Genomic DNA, 12,937 nt, shown 5'->3' on the forward strand with positions numbered 1-12,937 from the left:
CCTAAGGAAAGTCAGGCGAGAGAGGGGGCGAGGGAGTACCTCGTGCTGCAGGACAGAGAGCGCCATTGCAGGGCCTGATCCTGCCAAGTGGCCAGTCCTCTCGGCTCCCATCAGATTAGCGATGATGAAGGTCCTCAGTACTGCCTGTAGTCCTCCAAAGTCCAAAGCAGTTGCCCTACAGTTGACTGAAAGGGACTTGGGGTCAAGCTCAGCGCAAGTCATATTCTGGCAGGGGATGGGGGTGTTCTGCAGGTAGAAAACACACCTTATCTTGCTTAAACACAGAGCTTAACAAAAGTATGAGTGGAAGTCATGAGATAGGGCCAGAAGTGGAAATTTTAAACAAGAGGGAATTGATCTCTGCAGTGCTTTTTTTCTGAGCTTAGCTTCACAATTCAGTATGTGACGTAAATGGAGATGTGTCATCAAGTCTTCCTGCAGTGACGGAGAAGACAAGCTCTAGTGCTGTCTGCAGGTCTATGAGCAGAGGAAAGAGATGAAGTTTCTTCTGAGCTAAAGCTGTGAAATACGGTTGGAAGGAAGCTGGAAATTCCCTTCCCAACACTTTTTTTTTTTTTTTTCCTTCCCCTTCTGTGAAAGGGGAAACTTTGTTTTCATCTGACCTTGCCTGGACATGGACTGCATGTCATGTGATTGACCCAGGAGCACTCCATTTCCCACAGACTCTGCTTGAATGTGCAATGCACTTCCAGGTCCTGGGTGACGGTGTAAAGTTCAACCAAGGATCACTCTGTTTAGCTGTGCTAGGGGCTTGTAATCCCAGTGGGTCAAAATGTTTAGATTTAAAGAAGGTTACAGGCTTTTCTAAGGGAGTACTTAAACTCCATCTGTCAAACCACTTGCATAGAAGAAATTTATAGACTCTGCCAGCAGAACATTAAATTACTGTTTTCTTGTCTCTAATTTAGTAGCATGCATTGTTTTCATATTGCCCTAAGAGAATAATTAATCTGTGGCAAATATATGCCTATAAAAATTATAAATACTGGATTTAAAAACAACAACAACAACAGTAAAGAAACTCAAGGAGACACATGTTGATGAGAGCCACATCAAGAAGGCTCTTGGCAAAGCTGTCGGAATGCCTTAAGGGCCTGATCTTTTCAGAAAGCTGTCTAAGGACAGCTTGAAACCTGCTTCATATTCAGTTTAACTGTGCACAACGCCCCCTCCCCCTTCCAGACTTTGCACATTAAAAGGAGAATTAAAAAAATTAATAATAACAGGCACCATTTTTTCTCAGGGTCTAAACAACAAGTTTGAAAATGAGGAAGTTTGCTATTGCAGTTTTCCAGGAAACCTCAATGTCACTCTGCAATGTTACTGTTCCGTACTGCAGTATATAATACAGATGCAAGCCTGACAAATTAAGGGCTTCACAGATTGTTTTCTTTCCATTTACAGGAGAAAAAGCAGTGCAGGAACACAAGTGACATCTGCTGTGAGACTGAGACCACTTCGGTTTTTCTAGTTGCTTTGAAGAAGGTGAACCTACTGCCAATGTTTGACAAGGGAGAGGTATAAGTAAGGCTGTGGTTGAAGCAATGTCAGGTCTAGGACACGATAAGGATTGCTCAAATGCCCGTCATTGAAATACCCAAGCCAAGACGGCTTTTCTGCTCCCTACCTTTTTGATAAAGCAAATATTTCCATTGTCTGAATGTTGGTCTATTACAAAGAAACAGAAAATGAAGATGGTGCCAGGGGGTGTGTGGGGGATAATCCTTACAGGAGCAAGTTCTTCTGTGAACAAAGGAGTCCTGAAGCTCAGGTTCCGGCAGGCTCAACTCTGACCTTGACATTCCCCACTGTAATAATGCACAGGCCACTCTCATCTGCAAAATACTCCACATACACTAAAATATTCAAGATGCCGTTTCCCCATCTCCAACCCTTTTCCCCTCCTCCCGCTACTCCCTAGGCATCTCCTGTACCTCCACCCGGCCCCCACTGCAACAACCTCACCTTCCCCCTGTGCACCCAGTTCTGGTGAGACAGGAGGTGGCAAAAGCTTGGCTGGATTTTACATGTGCCAAGTGACTCTGCCTAATGGGGTGAACAGCAGCCACATTTCCCAGTGCTAAAATGAGGTCTGTCCCCTGACCCTGTTGTGACTGCTGCCCTTTAGCAAAAGGGGATGAAATTGGGCAGTGGACTGAAAGGTCACTGGGGACAGGAAGCAACCCCCAAGACAGTTTGTTCATAGGTAAGTCTCACTTAGAACATTCAGTATGAGCAGACAGCTAAAAAAAAAAAAAGAAAAGAAAAGAGAAAAGAAAAAATTGAGGCAACTTTCACTACAAGCAATTTTCTCAAGCAGATAATTGGAAACACCAGGATAAAAAAGAAAGGTGAGATGGCTAGTTTGGGGGGTTTCAGTTTTTGATGCTGGAAGAGGAACAACAGACAGGCTTTCAATATGAAGCAGCATAATAGTACTAACCTTGGTACTTACATTCTTGGTTTTCTTTAACAGCTAAATAAATTAGACACACTCCTAGGACCTTCACCAATCATATAAAAGGAAAATGTTTATTGGGGTGATAAACAACCAACCCTGATGTCTTCCATCAGGTAGGATTGGCCAAAAGGGAAAGAAAAAAAATCACAGAGCCTCAGAACTGTTGAGATTGTAAAAGACCTCTGGAAATACTCTGAAATGCCAAAATATTACAATTAAAACTGAATGCAACATAAATACTTGGCTGAATCAGGCTTGCCTGTTTCTTCCCAAATGCACAGCGGTGTGCGCAATTCTGTTTGCTGTTTATTTTGGTAGCAAGACTGGTGCCGATGTGGTTATTGCAGAATGAGTGAGAAGGGTAAAAATATCACCCTGGTTTAACACTAAGTGCAAGACAAACAGCACACTGTTCAGCTCCGGTAGGTAGGCTGCAGGGATTAGCAAATGCAACAAAAGACGAAAGCCAGGGAAGTCTGAAATCTATTTGTGGGGAGCTCCACCACCTCTTCATTATCAGCAATTTCCAGACTGAGTCTTTGTCTGCCTGCCTCTGTAACCCCCTTCCCACCCACACACATTCCTTTCCAGCAACTGGTTTATTTGGCTTATCATTATCTTTTTGTTAAACCCACTTAATTAGCACATTTAACTCTTTATGTTCCTTAATAGTTCCCCATATCACTTGTTTACTGAAAAAGCAGTCACAGCCTTAAGTATTACATTTCAAAACAGCATCTAAATTGAGAAAGGTCTTGACAGTCCCAGTGTACGACTGTGCTAGCTCTGTTAATTCACATACACTTCATAAAACACTAGGCATGATAAGGCAAGCTGGACTTTATGAGCTGCGAAACCATCCAAGCCAAAGCCTGCGCACAACCAGGGTATTTCCAGAAATCCAAAGTCTACTTTTTCATAAGCTCCTTTAAGACAAGGAAGCTGCAACAAACTATGCTGCTTTTACTGCATCTATTGCAGCTCAGAGGGAATCCTCACTGTGCTGCTCAAGGCATAGATTACTACACTGTGTATGCTATACCTGGTCTAAGTTTCCATAGCCAGATCTATCAGGAATCTAAGGAAGAAAATCCCAAGTGGGAGAGGTGTCAGCAAAACCCCTAATACCAATATAATTATGTCAGGAAAAAAAAATTCCTTTGGCAACTTGATTTTATTTGGGGAACTGCTGCAAGCTTTACACATACACAAAAATGCACCAGCCCCAGGGCACCATCAGCTGCATCCACACTGGGAACTTTGCCAGTATAACCCCCCGCAACTTTTAATAGCGTAGCCAAAATCTGCCTAGACACTATCAAAGGCAGCACACAGCTTCAATATGGAACAGGAGGCTTTCTCCTTCTCAGTGTTTTTATTGGGGGACTGGGGCAAGAGGAGGTTGTCTTAAGGGTTTTGCTCCACAAGAATTACTTTACTACTGAAAAAGTACTAGTAGACTGAGCTGGTAGAGCACCATTCACTGCGGGTGTAGTACTACGTGTAAAGCTGGGGCCAGCACCCATATGTCAAGGCATCAGCAGAGTGCAAAAGGCTAGACCAGTCAAAAGCAGGACCGTGCAAGAGTATAACCACCTACGTATCCTCTGCCAGTGGTTCTCTTGGTCAGAGCACAACACTAGTAACTGCTAGCAGAAACCCTTCGCACAGATATAACCAAAAAGTAAAAGCTTTGCTTCATTCTCAAACCCATTTGTAACTTCTGGATGGAAACAGTAAAGCCCCTCTAAACACAGGGCGTGGGAGGGAAATCAGGAAGAAAGCCCAGCAAAAACTCCTATAACGCCACATGTTCTTAATCCAGAAGAGTGTTTTTCTGCAACGCCACGCTCCCGGGAGCAAGGCACCAAGCAGGCTGTCTCCTGCAAGGCTTTGGCAGAGAAAAGGCTCCATAGCCTTCCCCTGCCGATGGCAGGGAGGCCCCACTTCTGTTGGTGAAAACAGCACGTTTCTGACATGGTAACAACATGGGTTAAATTCCTAGCATGAACCGGGTGAGTTGTAGTTTTAACACGTTAACACATTCTACCAGGGGAAAAGCTGAAGTATTTTTAGCATGGTCCGAGTGTTTGTCTCTGCACTGTTCTGGCCTTTTTTGGAATTTTTAACTCTGGAAACAAATACAATACCGTTTGCAATAGTGAAACACTACCTATTTTCTTTTATTGTTTACCACAAACACGACTGCAAGTTGTACTTCCGAAGACATTAAAGGAGAAACATAAATCAGCTACTTTTGACACAGCTTTCCCCCTTCACAACACCACACAGTTCACTTACTGTTTCCCTAATTCCTGCCCATGCCCCCCAGCCTTTCCTACTTACATGCTTAGCTCTGACGAAATCTCAGTGGAGAAAACATTTTTCTTCATTATGAAATTCAGTCCCTAGTTGTTGCTTGAAGGCGTTGCCCTTTGCTCTCCTGTTTGAAACAGCGTGCGAGCACAGTAAGACAGGTCAACAAAATACACTTGCAAACGGCATCCCATGCAACTGCCCTCTAGTCCTGCCCTTCACGCACCCACTCAGTCTGATTTCCAAGATGTGTCGGGAAGAAGCATCTGATGACAATATGTTTGGTTTTATCATGTTAAAACCCCACAGCTGCACTATCCCCTCCACCGTGCTGTGCTGGGGCAGAGCCCAGCAAGTCGGAGTTAAGTACAAAGGAGGAGATGGAGTTTAAGCACAGATGTAACACCAAGAATCAATGCAAGGCGAGTCCAAGGACTGAAGGGGGAACTATATGGAGCAAGGGAGGGAGTGTCCCCCTCTCCTATTCTCTATCCCATTTCAAATAATATCCCCTTCCTCCTCCCCTCTGTCTGGCACTAGCCTAAACATGCAACACAGCTGTAAGGACCAGATGTCTGACAGTCCACGCTGCACACAGCTGCAATCAGGGTGCCCGGGGACTGGCAGTGTCCAGGCCACACACCCAAGTCACCCAGGGAAACAAGACTCTTGAAAGGATTAATGGCAAAAGAGGCTTCTGTGGCCGCAAAAAGGAGACTGTGGTTGATCATCTGCTCCCAGCTGAAGGGAGAGAACAAGCCTTTCATTTGTCCTGGTTCTTCTCTTCCTCCTCTTCAGATTGCCATTACCACTGCTTCTGGAGCGGGGGAGGAGATGGGGTGGGGGGGCTGCACTTGGCGACTCAGATTCATCTCTCGGGCAGCAGGACGAAGAAGATAGCCTTGAGGAAGTGACCAAAGCTGCAAACAGCTGCCACGAGCCAGTGAGAGCGAAGGCTGGGGTCAGTATTCACCACACATTTTGTGATGTCTGCCTAATGAGGAGGGAACAGAGATCGTCAGAGAGAGATGCTCAGAACCACATCAGCCACCACTGCAGACTCTCCTGGCCCCACAACCCACAGCACTGTGACACCACGGCACTACCACAGCTGCAGCACCGCTTTGCCAGACCGTCAACAGCCACAAATGCTTGCTCTGACACTTCCACACACTGCAAGTTATTAAATCAGGCTCAAGAGCTCTGTGAAATACACTTTCTTCATTCTGCATCAACAAGGTGAAGTATCCCCCTTTTCAGCCACCCTTGGGGGAAGAAATGTTACAGATCATTATCAAGCATTTTCCATTTTGAATAGCTAAATAAAAGAAAGTTTCTTCCCCTTTTGAAAAGGGTTAGGAAGCCTTGGCAATATTAGCATTCTCATCTTTTTCTATAAAGCAAGATGCTTCCCAGAGGTTGTCCTGCTTAGTATCAGCAGCAAGCTACTTGCACTTTTTCTCTTGCCTTAATGTTTTATTTGGAACTCATTCAAGCAAGCCAACCCCCAATTTAAATCTAAAGCAATACAAGCTTTGTTTGTGGAAATATGTATGCTGGCAGAGATGCCTCCCAGACGCGTGGGCCAGATTTAAAGATCACTTGGGCAGCTGGTTTCAAGTATTAACAAGAATAGAAGCTGGCCTGCAATGAATAAAAAATAACAACAATCCAGCAAATTCATGAAGACAGGATCTCAGCTGGCATTGGGAGGAGAAGGTGGAAAGTATCTGGAGGGTAAAGTGAACAGGACAGAGGTAGATAGAAAATTGCACCTTCTGGTGGGGGAAACAAATTAAAGTTCTGCCAGCAATATAATTGAGTTTGTGGTTAAACTTCAGCCTAGCACAAGGAGATATGGACTGTAGTTCTGTAACAGAGGGAGCACTGTTAGCATATCAACTTGATGCGGTTTTCAGAAATGGCTTTTGGGTGGCAAATGTGAACAAGAATCGGGTCACAAAGAAGGTAAATATTCATCAGCCCCCAAAGCTTTTTCATTACAAGCTTAGCTCAGCAGTCTTCCAAGTTTGCCTTCTAACACAAGTGTCTCATTGACCAAGCAGAGGGAAGTCAGACTCTCAACCCTGAGATGATCCTCCCATAAAATGGGACACAAGAGATGCTGAATGCTGCAACAATACTGCAACCAGTATTTCCCCTTTGTTCAAGACATGGGTGAGCCTCGCCTGACCCACCTTGATAATAATTACAAGAAAACAAAAGGGTAACTGAAGAGTCAAATCCCTGTGTCTGGTTAGTGAGTACAGCTGCACTGACTCCACCGTCATCTACAGACCAAAGGTCTGTTGACAGCAGCCTCAACAGCCTCCCACACAGTTCCAGCAGTTCCTCCCTCACGAGGAAGTCTGAAAGGCTGGCACGCTGAATCACTCTGCACCACTGTTCTGCGGGGAACATTAGGAGATGATGAGCCCACGAATAACTGACAAGTAGAGATTGCTGGAGGAATGAATACAGGCATGCAAGAATGGGAAGAAACACGATGACAGGAGGAAGCTGAATCAGCACATGGACTGCTCCTGAGGCTGAACACCAAGGTGTGGAAATGCTGCTGCCTATAGCTACAAAAGCACAAGCAAACGTAGCAAACAGCCAAGACAGCACATAACAGAAGATGCTGCAATGTAGCACTGGTGGTTATAGGTACTTTCTCTGTATTGTGGAGGAAAGTAAAATGGGTCTGCCTAAATGCTTTCTGTGATAGCTTAGCAAACTCACCCCATTTGCATTTGAAAAAAGTCTGAGCTGATTCAGCCTGTCCAATTTTAGGGACTGGCATGGCGTCTTATTTAAAACAGTTGTGTCATGCTGTCTCTTTTCTCAAGAAAAGTCATGATGTGCAAGTACCTGTCTGAACATGTAGTCAGATGTTAGGGTAGCTGATCAATAAGAAACCTAAGCTCTGAAGGGCGTTAGTGCCTCATGTGAACCAGTACAAGGCCCAAATACGTGCAGAGGGTTAACTTCCAGGTGAGAATGTGTGAACTCCTTAAAGCTGTGCTGTGCCCTACCAAAGGCAATGACCTCACTGCAGCTAATCTTTGCGGCTAAGCAAGAGGAGCTGCAGTCAGAAGCACTTACAAATTTGTATCGTGTTTGCTTAGATAAACAAATTGCTCAGCTGTTTAACAATTGCCTTAGCTATTGTTGTCCAAATAAAGCATACCTGATAAGGCACTGGAGTTGAAAATGTCAAAGCTACTTAATAAAACAGGTCTTTGAGTCTTGTGAGGCATTGATAAACTGTTGCAATGGCAGTTTGATCCTCACCTGTTAATTATTGAAACAAGTTCAAGTCTCATGCTCCTCTGTAGCAAATGTATGTAACAGCTGTGGAAAAAAATAATAATAATAAAAAACCCCTTTCTATTCTACTGAAAAGCCACTACTGAGGCTGCAAACTCTCCCCAGGGAGAGATGATGCCTCAAAGGATTAAACATTTCTTGTTTCTCCCAAGAGGTTTGTTTTGGGTTGGGCTTTGGGGGGGTAGGGTCTTTCTGCACCCTGTGGAAGCAGTATGGGAACCTACAGCTGAGTGGAGATTTTCAAATGCCTTTCCAAGGTCTCCACAGTAGCTTTTCTGAAACAGCTCGGAGCATAGTGGCTCCTTTTGGCAGCCTCAACCTGAACCAACACGTAAGAGACAGGGGCCATATGCACAGGGGAAACAAGGACTCCATGCCAAGATAAACCAACAACCAGCTAGGTCAGGCAGCAGATGAAAAGGTCCCCTCTACAGAGCTGTTTCGCCTGACCCATTTGTGAACAAGGCTGGGAAATTTCACACTGCAGTGCATAGATCAAGAGGAAGAACATTCAGGGAAGCACAGCACAAGATGGCAAGAGGATTAGCAGCCTTTCCCCAGACTGAAGGAACCACTCATTTCTAGAGGGAAAATATCTCCTTGTTGCAGCCCGAAAGTGCTGATAAGGATACTGGACACAGGCCGTAATCAGCACAACCCAGCAGCTTTTACAGTCGTTTTGTTTGACTGGGGGCAGTGAGATTGGCTTCCCTTTCTTAGGGCCAGATCCCAGGAGCAAGCACCGTAGGTACAGCAACTGCAATAGCAACGCGCTGGCCATCCAAAGAGGGATGATCAGCAGAAGGAGCTGGCAGTGGACAGGACTTATCTCCTCAGCTGCAAAGAACCATTTCTGGTCTGTGGATGGGTTTTGCAGCTTGTTTGCTATGCAACAACCTTTCAAAAAATATCCATTTGGAACTATCAAAACACCCTGTTTTGAACTCTAACAATGTAATACAAAAATTAAAACAAGATGCTAACTTATCAGAACATGCATGTTTTACCAAAACAAAGAAAAAAAAATTAGTTGGAAATTAGGAGGAGACACATTCCTATGCCACATTTCAATTTTACTGCAACTGGATTTTTTCCAAAGGAAAAATGGTTTCAGATAATATATTTCAACCAGCTCTACAGGTACCCAGTTAAAGTAAGCCTCAAATGATACTGAGGCAGGGTTTTCACAGGCAGGAACGGTGCTACTTACTCAGTTGCTTTCCCAGGATATCCTCTTCACCTACTTCGGCACAATTATTTGTGCAGACGCAAAATGAAACAGATCAGGGCATTCAAATCAAAGGTTACTTTTCAGCTCAACCAAACAGTTCCCTGACTCAGTTGGCCTCAAGGTCATGCAGTTTTAGAGAGGGCAGGGATGATTTAAGGTGGCAATTACACTTAGTAAATGCAAGGGATCCAAAATCAGAACAACACTACTTTTCCAGTTGCCCTTCATCAAAAAGGTGCCTTCATTCCTGGAGAAACTAGGTGACTGAATCAGCTACAGGCACACTTGGGAAGTCTCAGCACAGAGCAGCAAAGCTCAGTTTAGAAAAGACATCTCCCTCTCTCCAGGTCTGTGCAGAGTGGGGAGCCTGACCACTTCCTGACGGCTCAGGAATAAATATCACCTCTTGGAAAGGAGAGAGCTTGCCACTGTGGCTCAGTCTGGAAAGAGCGTGTGCCTTGGGAACAAGATGTCCCATGAGCTCAGTGCTGTCATATGGCAATATTTAGCTCCAGGCAGCATCTGCCAGGCAGTACACCAAAGTGCTTTGGGCTGTATCGCTCCAAGGAGTGTCTATATCCCTGCCAGAAAGGCACAGAGACCCTGGTACATACATCACCCAGCTGCCAACCGCTAACATAGCCAACCAGTCATCTCAGTCTCCTGAGGAGGTCACTAGAAAGGTGTCTGGCTATTCCACAGCACCAAAGTAAAGCTCTTACTCTGAACCATCCTCCACAGGAGCATTGTATTTCCCACTGAGTACAGGGAGAACCAAAGAAATCAGATGCTTAAAGCCATATGATATGGAGCTACCCTCCAATGCAGAGCAGCACCGTGCCTTACCCACAGTCTCAGAGCAGGCCAGTGACAGAGCCATGAGCCCCCCCACTGTCGATGGGTGTTATGAGTGCCCTTCAAAGCATAAGTGTGCTACAATTTGAGCTACATCAGAAGGACTTATTCATGGAGCGTAATCAGGGTCAGGTCAAGGAATGGCACAAACTATCAGGTTTTAATATCCCTTTAAAATTCCTTATAGTGGCAAGTCACATTAATATACTAAGCTTTAACTTGGGGAACTGTGGGGCAGGTGAAAGGGGAATTAAGTTGGCAGGACTCATTTTTTTCAGTTTCTAGAAAACAGCTGCCCAAGAGAATGATCCTTATTTACAGTCTTCCACTATGACTGGCTGGCAGCTCCAGGGATATTCAGGTCAGGAACAGAAGAAGCCCTGGTGGGTCAGGATTGAATTTGTCTGGCACAGCTATGCAGGAAGCTGAGGACCAGAATAGCTGATGTTGTTGAGGATGGGACCATGAGGCAGTAACAGAGCTATATGGAGTCTAGCACAGGGGCAAGTAGGACAGTGGTGGCCACAGGGCTATAGAAGAGAATCTAATCCATTTTTTTTTCTGCATAAAGCTGCAGTGGGCACACTCTCATTAACCAGGATATTTTCTGGTCTGCATATGTGGAAGCAAACTTGATCAGATAGCATCTCTTACCCAGCCTCCTCTCCTTTTCAGCCATGTCACCAAGGTCTTGCGGACAAACTCTCCCAGGCAATCTACAATGGTGTGAACCATGGCTGGCTGTGCATGCCGCACACAGTCCACTGCCAGCCCAGCTGCCACAGCGTAGAGAGACACAACCTTGCCCCATGTGATGCCTATGAAAAGAAGAAAGGTCATTCAGATTTACACACGCACACATAGCTCAGTCTTGAATAATTAAAAGGAAATGGCTCTCCTTCATTACACATGCCCACACGGCATGCGTGCAGCTCTGAGTTCAGGTGCAGTCACAGTTCTGCATGCTTTCCACCCTGGTGGAAAAGAAATACTAAGGCACCAGGATTGGGGAAAACTCTCCACCTGGAGAAGCAGAATTAAATGATCTGCCCTGGGCATGCTTTGACCCCCTCTGAATGCTGAGTGCACAGCTTTGGAGAAAGCAGCCCAAAGGCATCATCAAAATAGGGAAGATGTGCATGGCTGAGAGTTAATGGCAATATAAACCGTGGTGGTGCACATGCTGCACAAGAGGTGATTGAATTCAAAGAGTTTGAGCAACCTGGGGGTTTTGTCACCAGCACAACTCTTAAACATCCTTAAGACAAAGCATTCCTGGGGTTTTTTTCTAGATCAGAGGAGACTGTTCCAATGTGACACACAAAGCGCACATGAGATAGGCATCTTCAGTCAGTTCTACCATGACACAAGCAAAAAAGGGAGGCAAAGCTACAGGGCCAAGATGGTTGCATCCTCCTTGATGTAAGGAGTACACCTCAGTCTCCACCTGAAAACCAGGTAACTTCAAGAGTTTTGCCACTCTGCCTTCAATACTTAACACTGCATCTCCTATCCCACTGAAGGCAGGGCAGGGACAGAGTGTCAGTCAGTTATCTAATCTCCCAGAAAACAGCCTTCCTGCTAGGGTGACCTGCCAGCAGTGAATGCTCCATGGAAGTTGTCCCAGCAGCAGTCATCTTCCTGTTAGTGCTAGCGATAAGCGCTCGAGCTCAGCTCTTGGTACCAGAAAACCTCCCTGGGTCTCCCCTGCACTTTACCAACAGCACTGGGCATAAATCCTCCATGCTTGAATATTGCAGCCAGCAGTCCCTCATCAGGCTTTTATCAGGACCAGTGACCTGGAAATACAACCTTTCTGCACCCATGCAGAACAACTACAACAGCACAATGGCACATGGATTTCCTTTGGATCCGCTAGGAAGCTGAATTCCCCCCTCACTTTATTGTCTGGAATAGCAGTATTTGACAAGTATATTGTGAAGTATTTTACAGTGTTAAGTCTCTGTGGAACCTGTCCAAGGTCTCTCCCAAATGTAGTCAGAAGCCAAGTTTCAGTATTTAAAAACCACACAAAGCTGTTCTTGCTGGGCTGCAACAAGAAAGCAAGCAGGTGAGAGGAAGGAAAGATTAGTTCAGTCACTAGCTCTAAGGACCAGAAGGGCTTAAACACATGATCAGAAAACTGGATGCACTCAGCAATCTATCAGCTAAGAAAGCAAACCCTTAAACACAATTTAAATGCAGTGAAGAGTCTCCCTCTTCCCTTCATTGCACTCCCAGATCCCAAGGCACCCCGACCCTTCTCTTTGGGATGGAGCTCCAGACTCCTCATGCCTGTTCACAGTGCAGCAGAGCTCCCCGCATTCCTTTACAATACACACAGGTTTCAGAGCATTTCCACAATCCTTCCACTTAGTGCCTCAAAAGGAATGCTCACACTAACGCTTTTAGGAATTCCTTGCCTTTTTTTTTTTTTTTTTTTTAAGCAAGTACTAACCTTCAGAGAAACTGTTAAAATGTCAGCCACAGGAATGGCTTGTTAGACTGAAGAAAATCCATTCAGTGTTCCAAAAAAGCCATTTTTCACTCATGACTGATACAAGATCAAAATCTACAGATGATCCTTTTGTGAGGCTCTGTAGCAACAGTAACAGCAGTAGCTCAGAGTCTCCTGTGATACTCTCCAAGATCAGAGGAAGTTACTAATATAGCTAAATTGGCTGTTATTCTGATTTTATTTTCTGAGTAGGCCCTGCAACATC

The 12,937-nt window shown here is 45.1% G+C and overlaps 1 protein-coding gene across 3 annotated transcripts in view; it reads right to left on the reverse strand.

Moving 5' to 3' along the window:
• Positions 1-1,902: 1,902 nt before the first annotated feature.
• BOK (BCL2 family apoptosis regulator BOK) overlaps positions 1,903-12,937 on the reverse strand; it is a 36,961-nt gene continuing 25,926 nt past the window's right edge. The window contains exons 4-6 of one of the 3 annotated variants that reach the window (XM_075032310.1): positions 10,869-11,032; positions 8,093-8,152; positions 1,903-5,792 (exon numbers count right to left, since the gene is read on the reverse strand). In XM_075032310.1, coding sequence (XP_074888411.1) covers positions 8,114-8,152; positions 10,869-11,032 — 203 coding nt within the window. In that variant the 3' untranslated portion in view covers positions 1,903-5,792; positions 8,093-8,113. Of the gene's footprint in view, positions 5,793-8,092; positions 8,153-9,337; positions 9,372-10,868; positions 11,033-12,937 lie in introns of those variants that run through there. The other 2 variants (XM_075032309.1, XM_075032311.1) reach the window with 2 other exon arrangements.

Source organism: Buteo buteo, chromosome 7 (genome assembly GCF_964188355.1).
Source record: "Buteo buteo chromosome 7, bButBut1.hap1.1, whole genome shotgun sequence".
Classification (NCBI taxonomy): Eukaryota; Metazoa; Chordata; class Aves; order Accipitriformes; family Accipitridae; genus Buteo; species Buteo buteo.